Genomic DNA, 18,983 nt, shown 5'->3' with positions numbered 1-18,983 from the left:
CAATTTTGTAGTTCAGACAGTCTCAAATTACAATGGTTCATCTTAAAATTATTTTTTCTGCAACAGTCACACAAATTCAGTAGAATCCATACTTGGAATTTTGCATATTGATCTTTTCCTGGCCTAGAAATGTGGTCTGACACCCCCTTGCAATGCTGGGCAGCAGCAAGCAACAGCTCCCTGTCAGCCAGAGGACTGTCAGCCACATGAGGGCAAACACCAACACTCTACAGCGTACCGTGTTGCTGAGCTGATGTTTGTTAGGTTAGTTATATTAATACACTTTTGATTTAAGATAATTGGGGGTTATAATGGATTTATCAGGATGTAACCGCATTGTAAGTCAAGGGGCATTTGTATAATTATGTCTCAAGTATTACATTTGTATATTTATATTTTATCTGGCAACCCTAACTTCAGGATGATAATGTTGGACAAGACAGGTGTTTCTCCACAATATTTTTGTTGCTGTTGTACAGGATGCTTACTATCTGAAAAGAATTGCCAGTGGCAACACCTGTAATTTTTGACAATGAGAATGTTCACCACACTTATCTTACAATTCTCTATGGAGCAGTAATCTTGGTTTGGGAACCACATGTGGGATATGTAGGAGCATACTCCATGAAACTAAGAGGCAGGGAATGCATGTGCCACACCGACCTCGCAGTCATACAGCCTCAAAAACAACACATGACGTCTGTGTTTTCTGCTTAGTACCTTATTCTGACCTTCCAGTTGAGCTCTTGAGGACAGTCATGTGTCTGACTTGCTTAAACCTATGTGTTTGACAATTTTAGCCCCATGAGAAAAGATCCAACGACTACTCCAGATCTCCCAACAGCTTAATTTATAACATATAAAGGGAAAATTAAAACTCACCAAATCTGAAAGATCAATTATAAATATGATAATTATACCTTCAACTTGTATAGCACTTTAAATTTATTCAAAGCACTTTTCTGTCCATTATCTCATGTGATCATTAGTGTGGTATTTATTAGAGATGAGAGAATGGAATATCTGCTCAATCTATTGTTACGGCCAATTTGCAATTTCTGATACCATCAATTTGAAACCACAAATGGGAAGAGAATCAGTCTCCTTTTTCTCATTCAGAAATCTGTCAGTTCATCTATCAGTTGTGGGCTTTCTCTAAATTTTATTTTTATGACAATTCCTAGATTTTCCATTAATGTCACAAGAATATTGTCTTCCTGAACCACAAGACTGATTATCTTGTCCCATGGTCCCATGTGTGGAATATCCGTAAAAACTATTTAATATATAACATATAGGTAATTATATAATTACGACATTATAATTACAAAAATATTGATTAATGTTAATATATATAAAGTCTAGATTATGATTTCCAACCTATTTTAAGGCACCTGTGTCAATTTCATTGAAATATTCACAAAACTGAAAACTTGGAACTTAATGGGCTAAGGGAAGGATTTAAAAAAAAAATGAAATCCAAAAGTAAACAACATACTTTATGATGAACTATCTTCTTCCCAAGAACTGTCTACTGCCCTGTGTCAATGTCTGGTAAACAGCAGGGGCTTGGTGTGTTTTGAATGAATCAATGAGTCAATGAATGAGTGAAGGAACAAATGAACCAAAGTCTGCTCCTGTCATAATTTAATTTGCTCCAAATACCACCAGCCTAATGACAACTGTAGTTGAAAAGGATCACTCACTAAAATCACAACACCAGCGGCTGGAACTATCCAGAAACCGCTGGATGCAACTTCACGCAGAAGAATGCACTGTCCAAGAGTTTTCTGAAATGACCGTATCGATGTCATCATGCAACCAAAATGCCACAGTCACCAGCAAGCACCCATTACTATAATTAACCATCGAAGTCTTCTCTGAGACTTTGCAAAAGAAGGAAGTTCTTTTTGTTAAGATAAATTTTTGGATGCAAAGTCAATTTCCTTTTATCTTATCCTCAGTAAATAAGATATAGAGCCCAAAATTACCCAGAGAAGTCGCTGGCACTCAATTAGTTTTCAAGAGCTCTTTGCTCTCTGAGAAAAATGGGGGCTGGAAATGTTACCTTCTGCCAGGAAGTTTGGGACTCATTTTTTAAACAATCATCTTTAGTTAACATTAGTTTTTCTCCCAGTTGGTCATTACCTTTTTAGGTTTCCCACATAGAAAGACAGAACTGATCTGGCTCTAATCTAGGTCACATTTCCTCCTATTATATGCCAAATATATACATATTTATTTATTTATATATATATTTATATATATATATATATATATATTTATGACTAAATAAGCAATGGGAACTATCATCTGTCTTAATTCCAAATAACTGTTGAGCCATAGGTCTAACTCATTCACTTATTCAGTCAGTCACCATTCATTAATTAATACAATAAATATTTGCCTTGTGCCCTCCAAGACTGGCGCTCAGCTAACCAATGTGTGATTTCATCTTCACAAGCATCTGATGATGCTGGCATTATTATTTCCTTGGTCTACAGATGAAGAATTCATTTAATGCAATGTCATATCACATAGCCATAGTGAAGCAAAGACTCAAAATGAGTCTGTCTGAATCAAAGTCTATGACTTTGATCTCCACTCCCATGAATGAAGAAGAGGAGGAGAAGGAGGAGATGTTGGAGGAAGAAGAGGAAGCAGAGAAATGTGTTCAGCGAACAGTTACTCTACAGAGATCCAAAACTCCAGGACCATCTGGTGAACCTGTGAGGAGGCACAAGAACACTGGCCACAAGAACAGTGCCTTTCCAGGTTGCAGGTGGACACTACGGACTCAGTATTCAGAGAGAAGAAACATGAACGGATTCTGACCTTGAGATCCTTTCTCAATGTGCTACGGTGCGCACTCTTCACATGCGACTTTTTAAAATGGCCACAATCATTATTAAGTGTGGTGTCAAGATGCCCTTATGCTTATTACCAAGGAGTCGTTTTCCCAGAAATATATTTTTAATCATGCAATATGCTACTAAAGAGAGAGAGAGAAAAAATGGGGGAAAAGCTTTTAGAATTCCCGTATGACAAGCGCATTAAACATACAGGTGGGCCTGGTGGACCAATAAAAAGCAGAAGAGAAGTGGTAACCAGAGACAGTGAAGTTACTTGGGCTGCATAGAATTTCTCTACCTTAGGGGAACTTGTCCAGATACACAACACATAAAAGCACATATTACAAGACAAAATTGAAATCTTAGTCAATATGGTGAAGGTATCGGAGCTTTCATAAATAAAAGGGAGATGGGGGAAGAAAATGCAAAAGAGAAACAGGGAACATGGCAATCACTCCTCAGAGGCACCAATCTGCACTTCTTCAGACTCTCCATGAGACTCTGTGGCTGAGGAAAATAAAGGCACAGAGAACAAGATTTCCTAAACTGGCTGGGGTTTTTGTGTCTTTTATCGTTGATTGGTTGGTTGGTTGATTTGAGAGTGAAACGTCCTCCCAGTACCCACAGGATAGTTTTTGGCTTGTGTAACCATGAAGGAGTGTGGTCCTGCTGGAAATCCTCATTTTGGACAGAATGTGGAGGTCAAGATGAAACAAGGGACTGGGAAGATAGCTCAGTGGGTAGAGTGTTTGCCTCATAAGTGCAAGGCCCGGGGTTCAATCCCCAGCACCCAGATGAAATAAGCCGTGTACGATAGAGAATTATTGGGACCATTTGTCAAAAATTACACCTGGATTGATGGAAATTTTATGTGAATTGTCCTGGGTCTCAATCTAGATGTAGCAATGGAATCTGTGAAATTTAAACAAATAATAACATCAGCTAATATTTAGGGAGCATTTCCAAGGGGTTGGAAATGCTGCTACGAATATCATCACCTGCATCATTCCATCCAGCCCTCATTTCAGATGAAAAGATGACACTTCCAAAGTGACTTATCCCAAATCACACAGGTGGTAAAAGCCAGCTGGCTTTGAGCCCAGGCATTAGCCCTTTCTAAGAGACAGGTAACAGGAAGTGCTCTTTCTTTAGTGGCACTTTCCCCAACTTCCAATCAGGGCCTGCCTGGACCTAATTTCACCAAGGGTTCTGGACTCTTGCTTCTCCAAATACAGAGCCCCACCTGCAGTTAATCTGCCTTCCCCTCCCTCATTTCCCCTCCTGTTCATCCCTCGCTTAGCAGAGTGGGGGTGGCTCTCTAGGCAGCTGGAAGCCAGGGAGGAAGCAGAATCTCCTCAGAGCTGCCTTTCAATAGGAACTGCCCAGCAGAGAGGTAGTGAGGCTCCCACCTGCCAAGGGAGCCTGTGCATTGAGCTCGACACACTGCGCACTTGGCAGGTCCCTGGCAAGGGAGCGGCTTCTCCAGTGCACAGAAGCGACAGTGAGGCCGAGAGGGTGCACCACTGTCAGTCATCACGACACTGATGACTGGGGCTTCGCATGGTCCCAGGCCCTCTGATTACATCATCTCCTCCAATTTTCACCACAAGCCAGTGATGGTGGTGTTACACCCATTCTGCATGTCTGGAAAGAAGGTTCTACCTATCCAACGAAGCATGGATTTAAACCTTCCCGCCCTTCCTCCTCCACTAGGCAGCCTCCCCGCGTATGCAGTGCCAGCCGGGCACTGGCCTCAGGGGATCTTTCTCCATGTTTCTCTCCCAAAAAGAAAATGTTTCCTGAATGAATTAAGAACCACACACCTTCTAAGAATGAGACCAGTGATGGCTTGGATGCAGGCTAGACCTATTGAAGGAGCTCTCAGCAGCATGTCCCCACGTGTCTTGAGAAGAGAGAACAGTGGGGGCATGCCACATGCCTAACAAGAGGAAAGGAAGATCAATATTCTGCTTGAAGTGAGCAGGGCGCCATCAACCTAACCTGCAGCCCCTCCTCTACCTGACAAGGGAGGACATGGCACCAGACCACGCTGGCCTGTGAGCTGCAGAGCAGTCGTGCCGAGGGCCAGGGGGACCACCCTGGTTTCTTTTGCCTTCTATTTTAAATAAAGGCACAGGAATTATTTGTGATCTTTATGTCTGTTACCAGAAATGTGTGCTGTGGTGAAGCCATTTCTTTATCTCAACTATGGGGTGAATATGTAGGGAGAGGAGGAAGAGGTACTGCACTTGGAGTCAACAGACATGAGGCCCAGAGACTCCCAGTTGGGCATCTGCCTAACTTCCCCAGACCAATTTTTCAGTTTCAGAAATGACCCTTTTTTGTTCTAATGTTCTTTGTTCTCCAACTTGCTGACCAAGAGAGAATTGCCCATCCATGATCCCCTACCCTCTCGGTGCCCCACCTGATGCAAGGAGAGAGCCTCCTCCCTGGAACTGCCAGCTTATCCAGCCAAAAGACTGCTTCCTGATGCTACCCAAGGCAGGGCCAGGCGTGTGAGCCACACAAAGGGTTTCTTCTGCACCTCCCCAAGGCAGCTGCTACCACTCTCCTAGGCAGTCTCCTTCCAAACCAAGAGTGTTCAGTCTGACCCTACCTGGGGGTCCCACCCCATCAGGAGAGTGAAGGACTTGGGTGGGGGCAGGGTACGCAGAGCAAAGGATCAATACAGAAGAGCTTTCTGAAAGGAAGGAGCAATGTATCACCCAAAGCAGAATTATTTCCTGACTTATTGTACTGCTGGGACTTTTTTTTTCCACTTGAGTTGATCAGAATCATATCCTAGAGTTTATTTGAAAATGTCAGCAGAGTAGGGACTATGGATCAAGTTCTTCCAGCAATAAAAAGTCCAGAGATCTCAGTCAAAAAATTGTTTTGCTAACATTATACTTAGATAAGACTTCCTGAAATATCTGTTTTATTCATTCATTCCTTCAACAAATATTTATTGAGTGCCTATTACAAGTGAGTTCCTTATTTATCTGGCTATTCAGCAATTAACAAAGCCCTCTGTCACAGAGAGGTAGCATTCTAATAGGGAGACAGGAAACAACAGACAGACAGACATGGGATTTGATGGTAGCTCAAAGAGGGTATCTTAGCACTGAAAATACTTTCTGAAGACACAGATGGAGACGGGGGTGAAAGGATTTTCCTAGGAAGGACTGAAAGAAACCTCATCTAGAATACCGTTTATTACTTAGCACGAGTAATTTGGGCAATGTTTTTACAAATACGATTCTATTAGGCAAGTCTAGGATTTGTAGCCTTCAGCTCCCTGGGAGGAAGAGCCGCAGCCTCCAGCCCTGGGACCCCACAGGTCTTCCTAGGCTGGCACATCCTTCCTGGACCGCGAACGGGTTAAGGCAGCGGTGCCTGCGATCGGAGCACTGCACAAACAGTGCGCGTCAGGCGTTCTAAGCAAGCTTCATCTTTCTCGTCTCCCAGCCAGTCCCAGACTGTCAATCAGCTGTCACTCGCCTGCACATCAGCAGCGGGTGCACATCACCAGGCTGTCAGCAAGGCAGCTGATGAGACTGGGCTCAAGGCTGTCAATCATCTTTGTTTCTCTTCTCCACTCAGGAAATATTTTGGCTGGGAGAAACAAAGAAACTTGGGCGATTGTGGCTCAGAGTCAGGGGTTTACTCCCGCGCGAGGATACAAGATCTTACAGGGACACCGATCATGCCTCCTCCCCAGAGTGTTGAGGCTAGGGTGGACCGAGGAATAGCAAGAATCTGTTTTATTAGTACAAGCTTTAAAACCCTAATTCTAGTTTGCCGGGTAGACCCTGATGAATTCCTGAACCAGCAAAACACAGGAATATAAAACAATGACGACTTGAAGTTATCTGAGCCATGCCTCAAAAGATAAATAAATAAATAAGCAAATAAATAAATAAGGCAGCTCCCAGGGTGGATGGCTGCTGGGTTAGAAATGCTCCACCACTGATCAGCAGCCTTTGGAGAGAGAGCAACTGTGGAACTCCTGGGTTCATTTATCTCCTGGGGGCTTCTGAAACATGCCCAGGGCCCGAGGCGGTTTGGGGGCACCCACTGGGGACGGAGAGGACCCCATGAAGTAGCTTAGCAGTGCTGTGACAGGAGTGATTTTGTTGAATGTAAACATATTCTAACAGCCTATTTTCTGACCTACCATCTGTACCTTCAGCCAAAATATTTATGGGACGGCTCCATGCCCTTAAAAACCCACAATATCCAAATCTAAAGAGATGCTTCTAGTGACAAGTTTCGATTGAGTGGCAAGTCCCTGGTGGCCTGCTCTTGGCCACTGTTGTAAAATCACTACATGCCTGCATTAGCATAAGTAATCGAGTAATCATGAGTAGATCCAGACAGTACTAAGTTGTCTAAAGCTCCCTCAAATTAAAGACATATATATACAAATGTATCTATAAATTAAATATATCTAAGTGGATACATATTTTAACCTCCTGACTTTGAAAGAGATTAAGCAACTCCTGGAACTTTCACTCATGTTTACCAAGAGCCCTTTACCTATCAATTGCCAAACACTCTGGATTGACTGACTCTGGCCAGAGGCAGGTCCGTCATCATCTCGTGTTTGTGACAGTGGGACTGTTTTCCCCTCTGTCAGAGACTTTCATATGTGCAACACCGATTCCTGAAAGCACATCTCTCTCTGATCTAACCGGACATTAATTGCTTTTGTGTTGATGTGTCTATGCCTCTTGGTCTGATAGCACAACTAGCAAATCTGATTTCTGACAAGCTGGCTGAACCTAATCAGGACAGATCAGCTGCTACCCAAGGTGCCACAGGCTGTAATTTGAGGATCTTTACAGAGTTATCACTCGCAGGAAAGACAAGGAACTATAATTCTGTCAACACTAATTCCAAACTGTATGTTCAAAGGCAGCTGTGGCCTCCCCCCCCCCCAAGAAAAGATAGCACTTGTCAAATAAATACCTGAGATAATTGATAAGAGGGAATTAGAAGGATGTGGCTGACACAGCGATGGCGAGGACTTTTTTTTTTTTTTTTTAAGAAACCTTCACAAGCAGAACACTGGGTGTCAAGTGTGAGCCATCAAGGGACACAGAGAAGAGATGCATGGAAACTTTCCATCACTCTGCTCCCACTTATTACTGGGTAGCTTGGTTCCTGTTTGCTCCGCTCTCTAAACAGACAAGTGCCCAAACGGTCTAAGCCTGGACGGAAATCTCTGAGCCGCGAGGCACTGCCACCGGTGACGGGGCCTCGACGGGAAGCAGAGCACCGTCAGGACCGGTGTTACTGTCAGCCTGTCAGCCCCGAGCTGTTCCCTGAAGACCCCTGCGGTTTCCTTACAGGCGCAGAAAGAGAGAATATTAGAAAAATAAACTTCCGTCTTACTGTATCGCTTTGGTCCATCTTCCAAACAAAATGAAAGGGTTAATGTGGCGTCATCTTCAAAAAATTCAGTGGCAAACGCGTCCCACCAGAGGTTGTCACTATCCTGCAAAGAGACAGATCATTTATTTAACAGGCAAGAGCAGAAAATAGCTCAAAGAGGACAAGAAAGGGGAAGAGAGAGAAAAGCCCAGGGCTGCGGCTGGGTGCTTAGCATACGTGCGGGGGTGTGCTGGCCAGGGTGGGCGGCTGTGTGGTCGCTCTTCAAATTAACTGCCTCACACGGGACTGAATTCCAATTCAATCAGCCATCTAACACCAGCCCAATGAAAATTAATTCTTGAGGATCTTTTTGGGGCGATTTAATAAACATACTATGGAACACAATGTGATGTTTTTTAACACACGGGCTTGCACTTAATGTAAAATATATATGAGTTTTGTTTTTGTTTTTTTTTTCCCTCTCTCAGCTCTCACAAGGGTCCCTTTGTACAAAAAGAAATCACAATATTTCAACCAGGCTAACAAGAATCATTTTGTTTAAATAATTTAATCAAAAAGGGATGTTCCTAGCTCTATCCTATGCGACTACTCCTATTAAAGATAAAGGTGTTGCTGGAGGGACAGATGGAGGGACAGATAGATGGACAGACAAGTTTGTGCACAAGCAACAGGCACATGCATGTGGATTGATCTTGAAGATTGTTTAAGATAGCAGGCAACCACCATTTTTATGATAAAATAGCAACAATAAATCGTATTACAACAATTATTAAAAATAGAAAACTCAGGCAGAATGCAGGCTGTCCGCCCGGGCTCTGTTTGTTTTGGGTTGAGTGATTCTCTTGCTCATCCAGAAAACACTTTGGAACCGATCCAGCCCAAGGCAGTGAGAATCACTCTAATCCAAGGGGAGAAGGGGCCTCCTGCAGCTGTGAGCGGGAAGGTGGCACAGCGTCCTGGTTAAAGGAGGACTCGCACCCCAGCCCCATCCTGTGCTAGGGCTCATTAACCCCCAGATTCTTAGGCACGACCCTTCTCCAGAGCGTTGCTGGTTAGTGCCAGGATTGAGGACAACATGCTTCCCTGCTGCTGGGAGGAGGACAGGCAGGGAATTGCCACTCCCCACTCATTTGTTGCCTCCACTGGGGCCCTAGCCAAGATACGGCGGGCCTCTGCTGCCCATGAAGTTGTTCTGCTTATGACAACATTAAGTTGTTGTCACTGGCAGGCCTCAGGAATGAGCCTTCTGTCCCAGCAAGGATAATTAAGGAACCGCGGAAGATTGATGCTGCCCTCTCTTCCAGAAAGGGAGAAGTTCAGACAAATGAATGTTTGTGTGTCCCTCTTTGGCTTCTTCCCAACAGCTACACCAAAAGCCAATACTTGCCTTAGTTGAACCATCTATGCCTAGGACAGTACATAGATTCACAGACAAACCACTCCCTTCTCTCCTTTCAAAAACAAGGTTTTTATTGAGCACTTACTATACTCAGGGCTGCAGAATACAGAGCTGCAAGAGAGACCAGTCCCTTTCCTCAAAGAGCTGCAAACCTGCTAGCAGAAGACAGTCCAGTGAGCGACGAACAGGTAGCCTCGCTACCTATGTGAGGCTACAGCCCACGGACTCAATGCTATGTAAACTGCGGGAGCTTTTAGAGAAATCAGTGAACTTGAAAGTGCAAGAATCAGTTACGAAAAGAAGCTCTCTGGGAGCCTGGAGGCTTCGGTTTATTTAACTTCGAATTGCTTCACCTATGGAAAAGGCGTGGCCACGTACCACACTCTGTTCGATATTCAGTATATTCTTCTACTTCATCCACACTACTACCCTGTTTCCAATTTTGTTTTTTCTCCAACACAAACACAAGCTTCTTGTGAGCAAGGGCTTGGTTTTGTTCCCTGCTCCACCTACCAGTCCCCAGCATGGTGTCTAGCCCACCGTATACTCAATAAAATAATTCAGTGAATGAACGAAGCTGCTCAGAGTATTATTCCTACTTTGCAACTAGAGAAACTAACACTTAGGTGGTGAACGTCCCTTACCCACCCACACTCAGCCAACCAATGGCGAAGAGGGGATTTAAACACAGATCACAGAAATCCCAGAGCTGCCTCTACCTGGGCTGGCTGCATTTCCCCAACAGTCTTTGGGAGGTGGTACTTAGAATTCAGAAGGAAGGAGGCAAGAGCCAGAGGGCAGATTTTGTCTCAGGGTGGTTTCTTCCCTGGGTTCCTTATTTGTTGTACAGATCTGCCGCCAGGACCCACACAGGAAAGAAAGCCTGGTACTGCTACGTCCCTGATGGGATTCATCCCCCTGGGGAGTGCTGGCTTCTCCCAGCCACTTGAACTTGGGAGACTTATTTTACTTCCTGAGCCCATTTTCTTATTGGAAGCTGAAGACAACAATGACAAGAATAGTAACAACCATCCGGCAGGAGGGCGTGAGGACTCAGGAAGCTAGTGGGTACCAAGGTCCCACATGACTCCACAGAACATGGTGAAGGTCAGTAAGACTTCTCTGCCTCGTCTACCATCTCTAACGTCACTTCTAGGGCCAGAGACACTCCATGTTCTAAAGAACCGTATCAGAAATAAACTTGACGAAACAATCTGTTTGTAAATGAAGAACTTTTCCCGTCGCTTGGACTGTTGGCAACCTGCTTACTTAGTAACAGCAAGTGGGTGCCATGCTGGGAACAGCCCAGTACAAACCTGTACACTCCCCTGGGCCTGGTTCATTAGAGAGCGGCCAGCCACCAATCAGGTCTCCAGCTCCATTTCCTATAACCCACCCCTTGGTCACTGGCACATCACGGAAAATGAACCCATGGAAGGCAAAAGCCAAGGGGAGACCAGGCTGACTTGGGGCCACTGGGAGAAAAGACTCTGGCTAAAATGAGGCACAAGAACTGTCCACGAGGAGCCATGTGGTTGTACGGGGCAAGGTAAGGGACCTCACTGGATTCAAACTAACTGTGACGGAACAGGGGGTGAGTGGACATCTCAGGAAAGGTTTGTTAGGAGGAAATATCAAGTAACACACATGAAAATAACTGACTTTGATCAAAAATTAGAACAGCCCCCAAATAAAAATGCAATATTTAAGTTAATAATGAAAGGCACATAATAGGTAGGCAAAATAATGTTTTCTGGTTGAACAAATGAATGAAATTCCTTATTGTCACATCACAAACCTAACTCAGGATGTTCACTGTACAAAGTTGCTCAGAGATCTCAATTGCCAACTCCAGGGTCTCTTGGCTGATGATTTTGGACTGAGGGAACAATTCTTTACAATATTTTAAAATTATAATTATATCCCTCTCCCTCCCCCACCAATTTGAAGCTTTTGAGTGAGTCCTAAGTAGAAAAGGAACAGAGGGAGTACAACTTGAAGGAAAAAAATATTGAGTACAGGCCAGTCTTAACTGGCTGTATGTGACGGAAGTTGATTGTGGATAGAACCTACATTCGAGTTACTGAGGCACCCACCCATAACCAGCAATTCTAAGTGCATTACCTGTATTGAACCATCTTAGATTCACAACTGTCCTAGTTACTATCAAGGGCAGAGCCAGCAGTCTTAGTGAGAATTCAGGTTCCTAACCTCTGAGTTACATTGATGTAAACATATGAAATTCCGCATCTTACTAGCTGAGTGACCTGAGTCAATTTCCCTACCTCTATTGCATCTGTTTGCTTATTTGGTAAGTGCAATAATAAAGTCTGTGAACTGGGTAGACTAAGAAATTCTAGCATAGCCTAGGGCGGTGGTGCATGCCTGTAATCCCAGCAGCTTGGGAGGCTGAGGCAGGAGGATTTCAAGTTCAAAGCCAGCCTCAACAAAAGTGAGGCACTAAGTAACTCAGTAAGACCCTGTCTCTAAGTAAAATACAGAATAGGGCTGGGAGTGTGGCTCAGTGGCCGCGTACCCCTGAATTCAATCCCCGCTACTGCCACCCCCCTCCCAAAAAAAGGAAATCCAACACATAGTAGCTGACCAATTAATGTCATCTATTAGTATTCATTATTATCTTATTTAACCCTTATTTGTCGATCATCTGAATTTCAAAAAAGTTAAGGTACTTAAACAAGACCAGACAGTAAGCAAACAGTGATAAAGTTTACATACTAGCCTAACCCCAATGCATGCTTTCTTTTCCAAATAAATCTGCTTGAAAAGTGATTTTCCACCTTAGGTTGAAGACATGAGTGCTACCCAAGAGCTGGAGGAAGCAGTCGGTCAGCACTGGTCCAAGAAGCATCCTCCCGAGGTCATTTTCGCCTCCTGCCTTTTCTGGGTCGGCACCCTTTTCTCCGCAGTCACGTGGTTTCCCTAAGAATAAACTTCCTCTCTGAACACCTTTCCCTGGCATTTGGCTGCCTGGCATATAGCAGCTGGGATCAGTTACACAACTTTGTAGAATAGATTTGCATAATAAAGAAGCTAGGACTTTAAGAAATGCAGCCACCAGGACCTGGTAGAATCAATCAGAAATCCCTGTCCAGGATCTAGCCATCCAAACTGGTGTAACTCAGTTCTTGGCCACAAGTTACCTCCTGAGTTGTGGACAATAAAAAAAAAAAAAAGTTCCTCCATTTTCAACACATCCTTGTGCCATTCAGAAAGCAAGACAGAGGCTGCAGGGCTCTTCTCGTCCCCAAGTGAGGAAGGGAGAGTGGCCATGGAAATATAAAAGGAAGGGCACCAGTTAAAATTCAGCAGTTTTGTGTACAGGCTAGTTCCACTTCTTGACTGTAAACTTTGGCCCAGCATCATTGGAAAATGGAAGAGCCGTGGAATTCCCAGTTCTCCTGTTAGATCAGGCAGTGTGGCCAAATTCAGGAGCTGCATGAGTCAAGTTCTCCAGGTTGTTCTCAGGCAAGAACTCCAGAGCAGCTCACCAGGTCTGGTCTCCCCGCAGCTTTGGAGGGACAGCAGATGTGCCTGTCCACTGTCACTCCACACAGGCAATGAATGATCTGAAGTCAGCTAACGTGGAAATTCCCCAGGAGATGGACGAGGACTAACCAGGCAGTCAAGATTATTTTGGGGGACTGCTGAGTAAAGGCCATGGTACATCCCTTATAACCCAACCGGGAGCCTGGGGTCCTGCTCCCAGCTGTGTGGGGTGGGCATGCGCACCTACTACCAGCAGATGGGAAAGGCAACGCTTGCTGTATACATCCTGAAAAGGTTTTCTCAGGGGAAGACCATTCTCACCACACAGCCAGGATCCAAGGTGTCCCCCAGCTGGGCCCTGTGTGGCTAACGGGCCTCCTCCACTCACCTTGTCCAGCAAGGGCTCCTGGGAACTGTGCCCTGCCTCCCTGCCTTAGGACATCATTCTTGGAACCTGAAAAGTCCAGCAAACACTGAATCCAGTTCAGGGGCCCCTAGTCCACCATCTCTGATGCTGGGGAAGCTTGCCAACTATCCCCAAGTGGAGTTCTTATTTAATTATAACCAAATGAGCCTTGTGATGTACTCTTATCCACAGTTCTGAAGGCTGTGCAGGCCAGACTCCCTCCCGACAGGGTCTCTCTGTCCTCGCCAGAAATTCCACCTATAAACCAGCACCCAAGGAAGAAGCAGGAAAAAGTAACGAACAGGCGGGGGCCGCCCTACACCGAGATCCTTCCTCCAGTGCTGTAGGAACCTGAGACGTGGAAGCTCAGCAGCTCGGGGACCAGGACGACGTTGACGCGAAGCCTCGGTCACACTGTGGTGTCCCTTTCCCTTCTGCGGTGCCCCAGACGGCCGGTCAGAAGTCCATGTTGAGGCCGGACTATTGAAAAGTGTCTCACCCGACTCTGCCACGCCACAGAGTCTCCTCATGGGGATGGGGGGCACTTCAGGGGAAGCTTGCTTAGCGTTCCTGATGGCACACTTTACTGTCACTCAAAAAACAGAGCTGAGGACAGCGTGGTGAGGACCCACAGCCCATTACCCAGAGTTCACGGTTATTGAAATGATATCTTATTTTCCTTTTTAAAAGGAATTAAAAATCATAAATAAAACTAAAACCTGGATCCCCAAACCCTACAGTATATTTCTGTCCCTTCCCCAGACCTCATGGATCTTCCTGGCTCACCCTTTAATTGATATACATATAAATATATATACACATATACATAAAATCATAGAAGATTCCATTCATATATAATTCTATTGTTTTAATAACTTATTCAAATGATATAATACATTGTTTTCTTCCTTGAACATGATTGTTTAATTCAACATTGCATTTATTTTTTTCTTTCTTTATTTCGTATTTATTTCTGTGGTGCCAGGGAGCCCACCCAGGCCAGCACTCTCTCTCTGAGTTGCACCCCCAGCCCTCAACACTGGATTTAGAGACTTATCCATTTTATATACTGAAGCCTCTTCTCTCCTGTGTAAGCTGCGTAGTGATGCATTGAATGAAGGTAATATTTGTTGTTGTTGTTGTTTTAGTTTCATGTAACATTTGGCTACTAATGCTCTGTAGTTTCTAATTTTTCCTTCTTGCTGCCTTAAGAACTTGTGCAGCATCCCTTTGGGTATCTGTGCAGGTGTTTCTGGCATGCACCTAGTTGGCCATAAGCGTGGGGTACACACTTGTCTGTAGTTTGGTTATTTCACAAGGAGGATCCTGGATTTCCGGTCTGACTGATGCACAGGTAGACAAGAAACAAAGCCTCCTGCCAAACTCGGGTTTTCCCAGTGGCGTGTGGTAACAGAAGTGTAATAACCAAACAGAGATCAGCTCTGCTAGGAGAGTGAGCATCTCCAAGTCCAAAGAAGACGGGTATGCAGTAAGAATGAGGAGGAGGATAAAGTTTGCCTATCATTTCCTTAAAGAAGACGTGTACATTAGGGGCACCATCAACAGAAAGGATTGCTTCTTGACACTGATATAGACAGGAAACACGGGTTCTCCATGGCCCTCCAGAGTGACTCACGGACAGCCTGCCTCGGGACCCGCGACTCAGGACCTGCCAGACAGCTTTGGATCCAGGACTTGCTTTTCCCCAGAGATGTGCACTTGCAGTCCTTGCTACATGTTTCATGTCTGAACCACAAATGGTTAGTGCTCAGGGAATATTAATAGGTAAAAAGTGATTTCTTTCCCCAAAGCTGGAAGGTAACAGTAGCATGAAGCAACTTCCAGGTAAATATAGTGAAATTAACTCAGCCTGAACTCAAGCAGGGGCAGTGTTGCCTACCATTCTTGTATATTTTAATTAGGTAAAAAGACCCTCGAAGCTTCTCCATTCTCAATAGTTCCCCAAGTGTATTTCTGCGACTAAAACGCTGGGTCCTTTTGTACTGTCTCAGGTGAGGCCAAGTTGCACTGAGGGCCAAATCATATCTCAGGATGAGGGATACACTCATGTCAAACAGCAGAAGAGTCTTAATTACATTTAAAAATCCACAAAGCACTCTGCTTCTATCCGGGAGTCTCTCCTGTCCCAGCCCTGTCCTTCTCCACCAAAAACAGGATTCTGGGGCTGGGGCTGCCCCCCGGCATCTTTAACTTAAGCAGTGACAGGTTACGTGGGATTTTTGCCAGAGTAATTATTTTTCAATTCAACAATAATGAGAAATTACCATGGCAACCACTTGTCACATGATACACATACACCCCCTCCAAAGAATGAACCATACTTACAGCATCTATTCCTTCAAAATGTGTGTGTGTGTGTGTGTGTGTGTGTGTGTGTAATTAAAATAAACAGGCCAGAGTCAAAAGCATTATGAAAGGATCTGGAATGGGCAGGGCCTTGATGCGTTACAGCGTCTTGTGGTTCTAGAAAATGAGAATAGCCCACCTAGTAAGACCACCCTCTTGCACACACTAAGACTCCACTGATTTTTGTCCCACCGCATGGTCACTCTGGCTTTGCACACATCAGCTAAATTCTCAGACGACACTGCAAAAAGAGTTAACGTGCCTCAAGTGACAAGGAGAAGAGCCTTGGCCACACCTGCCTTTCCTGCGTCCGTCTGCCTGCCACACGCACAGATGGAGGCAGGACACACAAAAGGTCCCAAATCCCTTGCCGTCTGCTCCTCACCGAGTCTCCCTCACAATGAAGGAAGTGCAGGCCATGTTTTTCCTGTACTTCTGTCATGTTTTATGCGTCCTCTTGCTTCCTTAATCTCTGGCCGACCTTTCCTCCAAACCTGGGTGTCTGTATGTTAAACTGTGTTTGTTCTGAATCAGCCGCATTTAACCCTTACAGTCAACAGTCACGTGGTGCTTACTACGTACCAGCCCGCGAGCCCAACACTGTGGTGCAACTCCCTAAACCTCAGTGACCCAGAGATAAGCTCTGTTATCAACCCCATTTTACAGATGAGGAAATGAAGGCACCGAGAAGTTCAACACTGGCATAAGATTGCATTGCCATCGGATGTGGAGGAAGAGTTCAAAAGCAGGGACTCTGGTTCTTGAGTTTGGACTCTACATAACCAACCACTATGCTGTTCCTTTATCCGGAACAATATCCTTCAAAACACCTTAGTTGTCTCAACATCCACTGGATGCTAAGTGCACTCAGTGTTTGGGGCTCCCCCTCCTGAACACACAGCCAAAGCAAGGCTTCCCACGTGGAGACATTCCACATGGAGACACAGAATGAGAAGTAACAGAGTCAGGACACGCTCTTGCTAGCTCATGACTGCAAAGGCAGGTAAAGGGCACAGGCAGGATTTTAAATCCCTCTCTTTTTAATTTTCTTTCTATGGGATTTAAAAAAAAAAAAAGTCTCATGTCCTATAGATCAAATTTCCCTTTTCCAATTCTTAACTCTGGTTTTGTTTATTCTTAGCTAAACTGCATTTTATTTACATCAGTTATCCTCTTAACAGAGAAATCTAAAATGGCCTGTAACCAGGTTAGTAAATCGGGTGGGGGGTGGAGCATCGGAGGGCTCCAGCAGCAGTTCAAGGCTTCCCTGCGAGACAGGGCTCGCTGCAGCCTGCTCCCTAGAACAAGAGGAAGCGGCCCTGGGGAAGGAGAATATGAAAATGGCAGAAAGACAAGACCTGGCATCTGACAGATACAGCTCTTCAGCAAAAGAAGCACCAGTGCCCCACACCTGGTAAATTCATGTGTTTCCACCTCCATCTTCGACCCACTAAATCATTAGCTAATTGTGAACATTTCAAAGAGAAGTGCTACTTAGGATCATCTAAAAGTAATGACTAGCATATATGTATATATGTATATATATATATGTGTGTGTGTGTGTGTGTTATATATATATGTGGTATACATATGTGTGTGTATGTATACATATATTTATATATATATATATAAACATATATATATATATGTTTAATGTGCCCAAATTGAGCTATTGCCACTGGACTTATCGCAGCTGTAATCACGTAACTTTTTCTCTTGAGTTTGGATTACCATCAGCGTCATAAGATCCATACCTGTGTCTGGTGCATTTTGCACACAACATACCTAATACCTGGTAGGCATGCAACAAATAATCACTCCATGATTTATATCACATATTGTTTTCTAGTCCTCGCGTTATCCATCTCAGGTCTCTACTTCTATTATCCTGATTTAAACAGGAGAGACTGAGGCCCCCGGAGATTAAGAAACGAACCCACGGTCACAGACCAGGTAAGCGGCAACAGTGGCACTGATGCCCTCTCTCACTGCTGCACCTTGGTTTTCCCCACCGAGCTGCACGCACTGACTGCGCTCATGTGGAGTATTCTGTGTGAAAGAAGAATGGTCTTTTTCATGTTATTTCGTATTATTGAATTTCCCATCTTATACTCAAACATGGAAACATGACTCTAACATAGCAAAAATAATACACAAAAGGGACTTATATGAAGCCACTGTGGCAATGAGAAAGCAAGACATTACCCTAGGTGCACAGGTCTCCTTGGTGACAGTTCCGTGGCAAGGAGCACCGTGCCTCAGATGACGTCACACCACCAGGACAAGAGAGGTCCTGGGCAGCAGGGTCCTGCCATGAGGCAGGAGCTCATATATCTTGAGAAAAACTCAACATGAAATCAGGCACAAATTTTCCATTCCAACATAAATGCAGCAGACGAGAGAAGGTTTCTGGAAAAACTTGCAAGATGCAAATGCTTGTTTTCCTGGCCCACCCAATTTCATAGGAACAGTTGATCAAATGACAGAAGTAATTCCTCAAGTCACCAGTAAAAGTGGGAGGATCTTGCCAGGACAGAGGCCTTAGGAAGCCACTGGAAAAGAAAGCAAGGTTTTTTCCTTTTCTTCTTGGATAAAATGAAAAAAAAAAAAAAAAAAAAAAAAAAAAAAAAAAAAAAAAAAAGATTTTGGTTCACAAAGATAAATAGAGGAAACTCAACATATCCTGCTGAAGGTTGACTGTTTCCATCCTCTTCTATTTACACATCTGTTTGCCAGGAGATTTAAGTCCTCTCTAATGTGCCAGCAACACCCAAGTCTAGCATAGCTCCCAAATTTTCCCCCGGACTCCAGAACTGTGGCTCCAGCTGCCTCACTGACCTGGATTTCTTAACCAAACGGGGGTCTCAGATTTAATGTGGTCAGAGTCAGACCCCCACCTCCACCCAACACTACCTTATTCTCCCCAGCCTTTTCCATCTCCATAATTCGACTATAGCTTTCCAGTTGTTGGGGCCAATGTTTTTGGACATATCCTTAGTTCCTCTCTCTCCCAAACCCTGCACCTCCAACCCAGCAGCAAGTCCCCTGAATCTCC

The 18,983-nt window shown here is 44.5% G+C and overlaps 1 protein-coding gene across 10 annotated transcripts in view; it reads right to left on the bottom strand.

Annotated features, from left to right (window-relative positions):
* Positions 1 to 18,983, bottom strand: part of Ldb2 (LIM domain binding 2) — a 344,702-nt gene that overhangs the window by 203,797 nt on the left and 121,922 nt on the right. For all 10 annotated transcript variants that reach the window (XM_047566676.1, XM_047566674.1, XM_047566673.1 and 7 more), the window contains exon 2: positions 8,250 to 8,352. In XM_047566676.1, the coding sequence (XP_047422632.1) occupies positions 8,250 to 8,352 (103 nt within the window). The remainder of the gene's footprint in view (positions 1 to 8,249; positions 8,353 to 18,983) is intronic.

The sequence above is a fragment of the Sciurus carolinensis genome, chromosome 10 (assembly GCF_902686445.1).
Source record: "Sciurus carolinensis chromosome 10, mSciCar1.2, whole genome shotgun sequence".
NCBI lineage: Eukaryota > Metazoa > Chordata > Mammalia > Rodentia > Sciuridae > Sciurus > Sciurus carolinensis.
The sequence above is the reverse complement of the archived record's forward strand: the minus strand, read 5'-3'. Positions and strand labels throughout refer to the sequence as shown.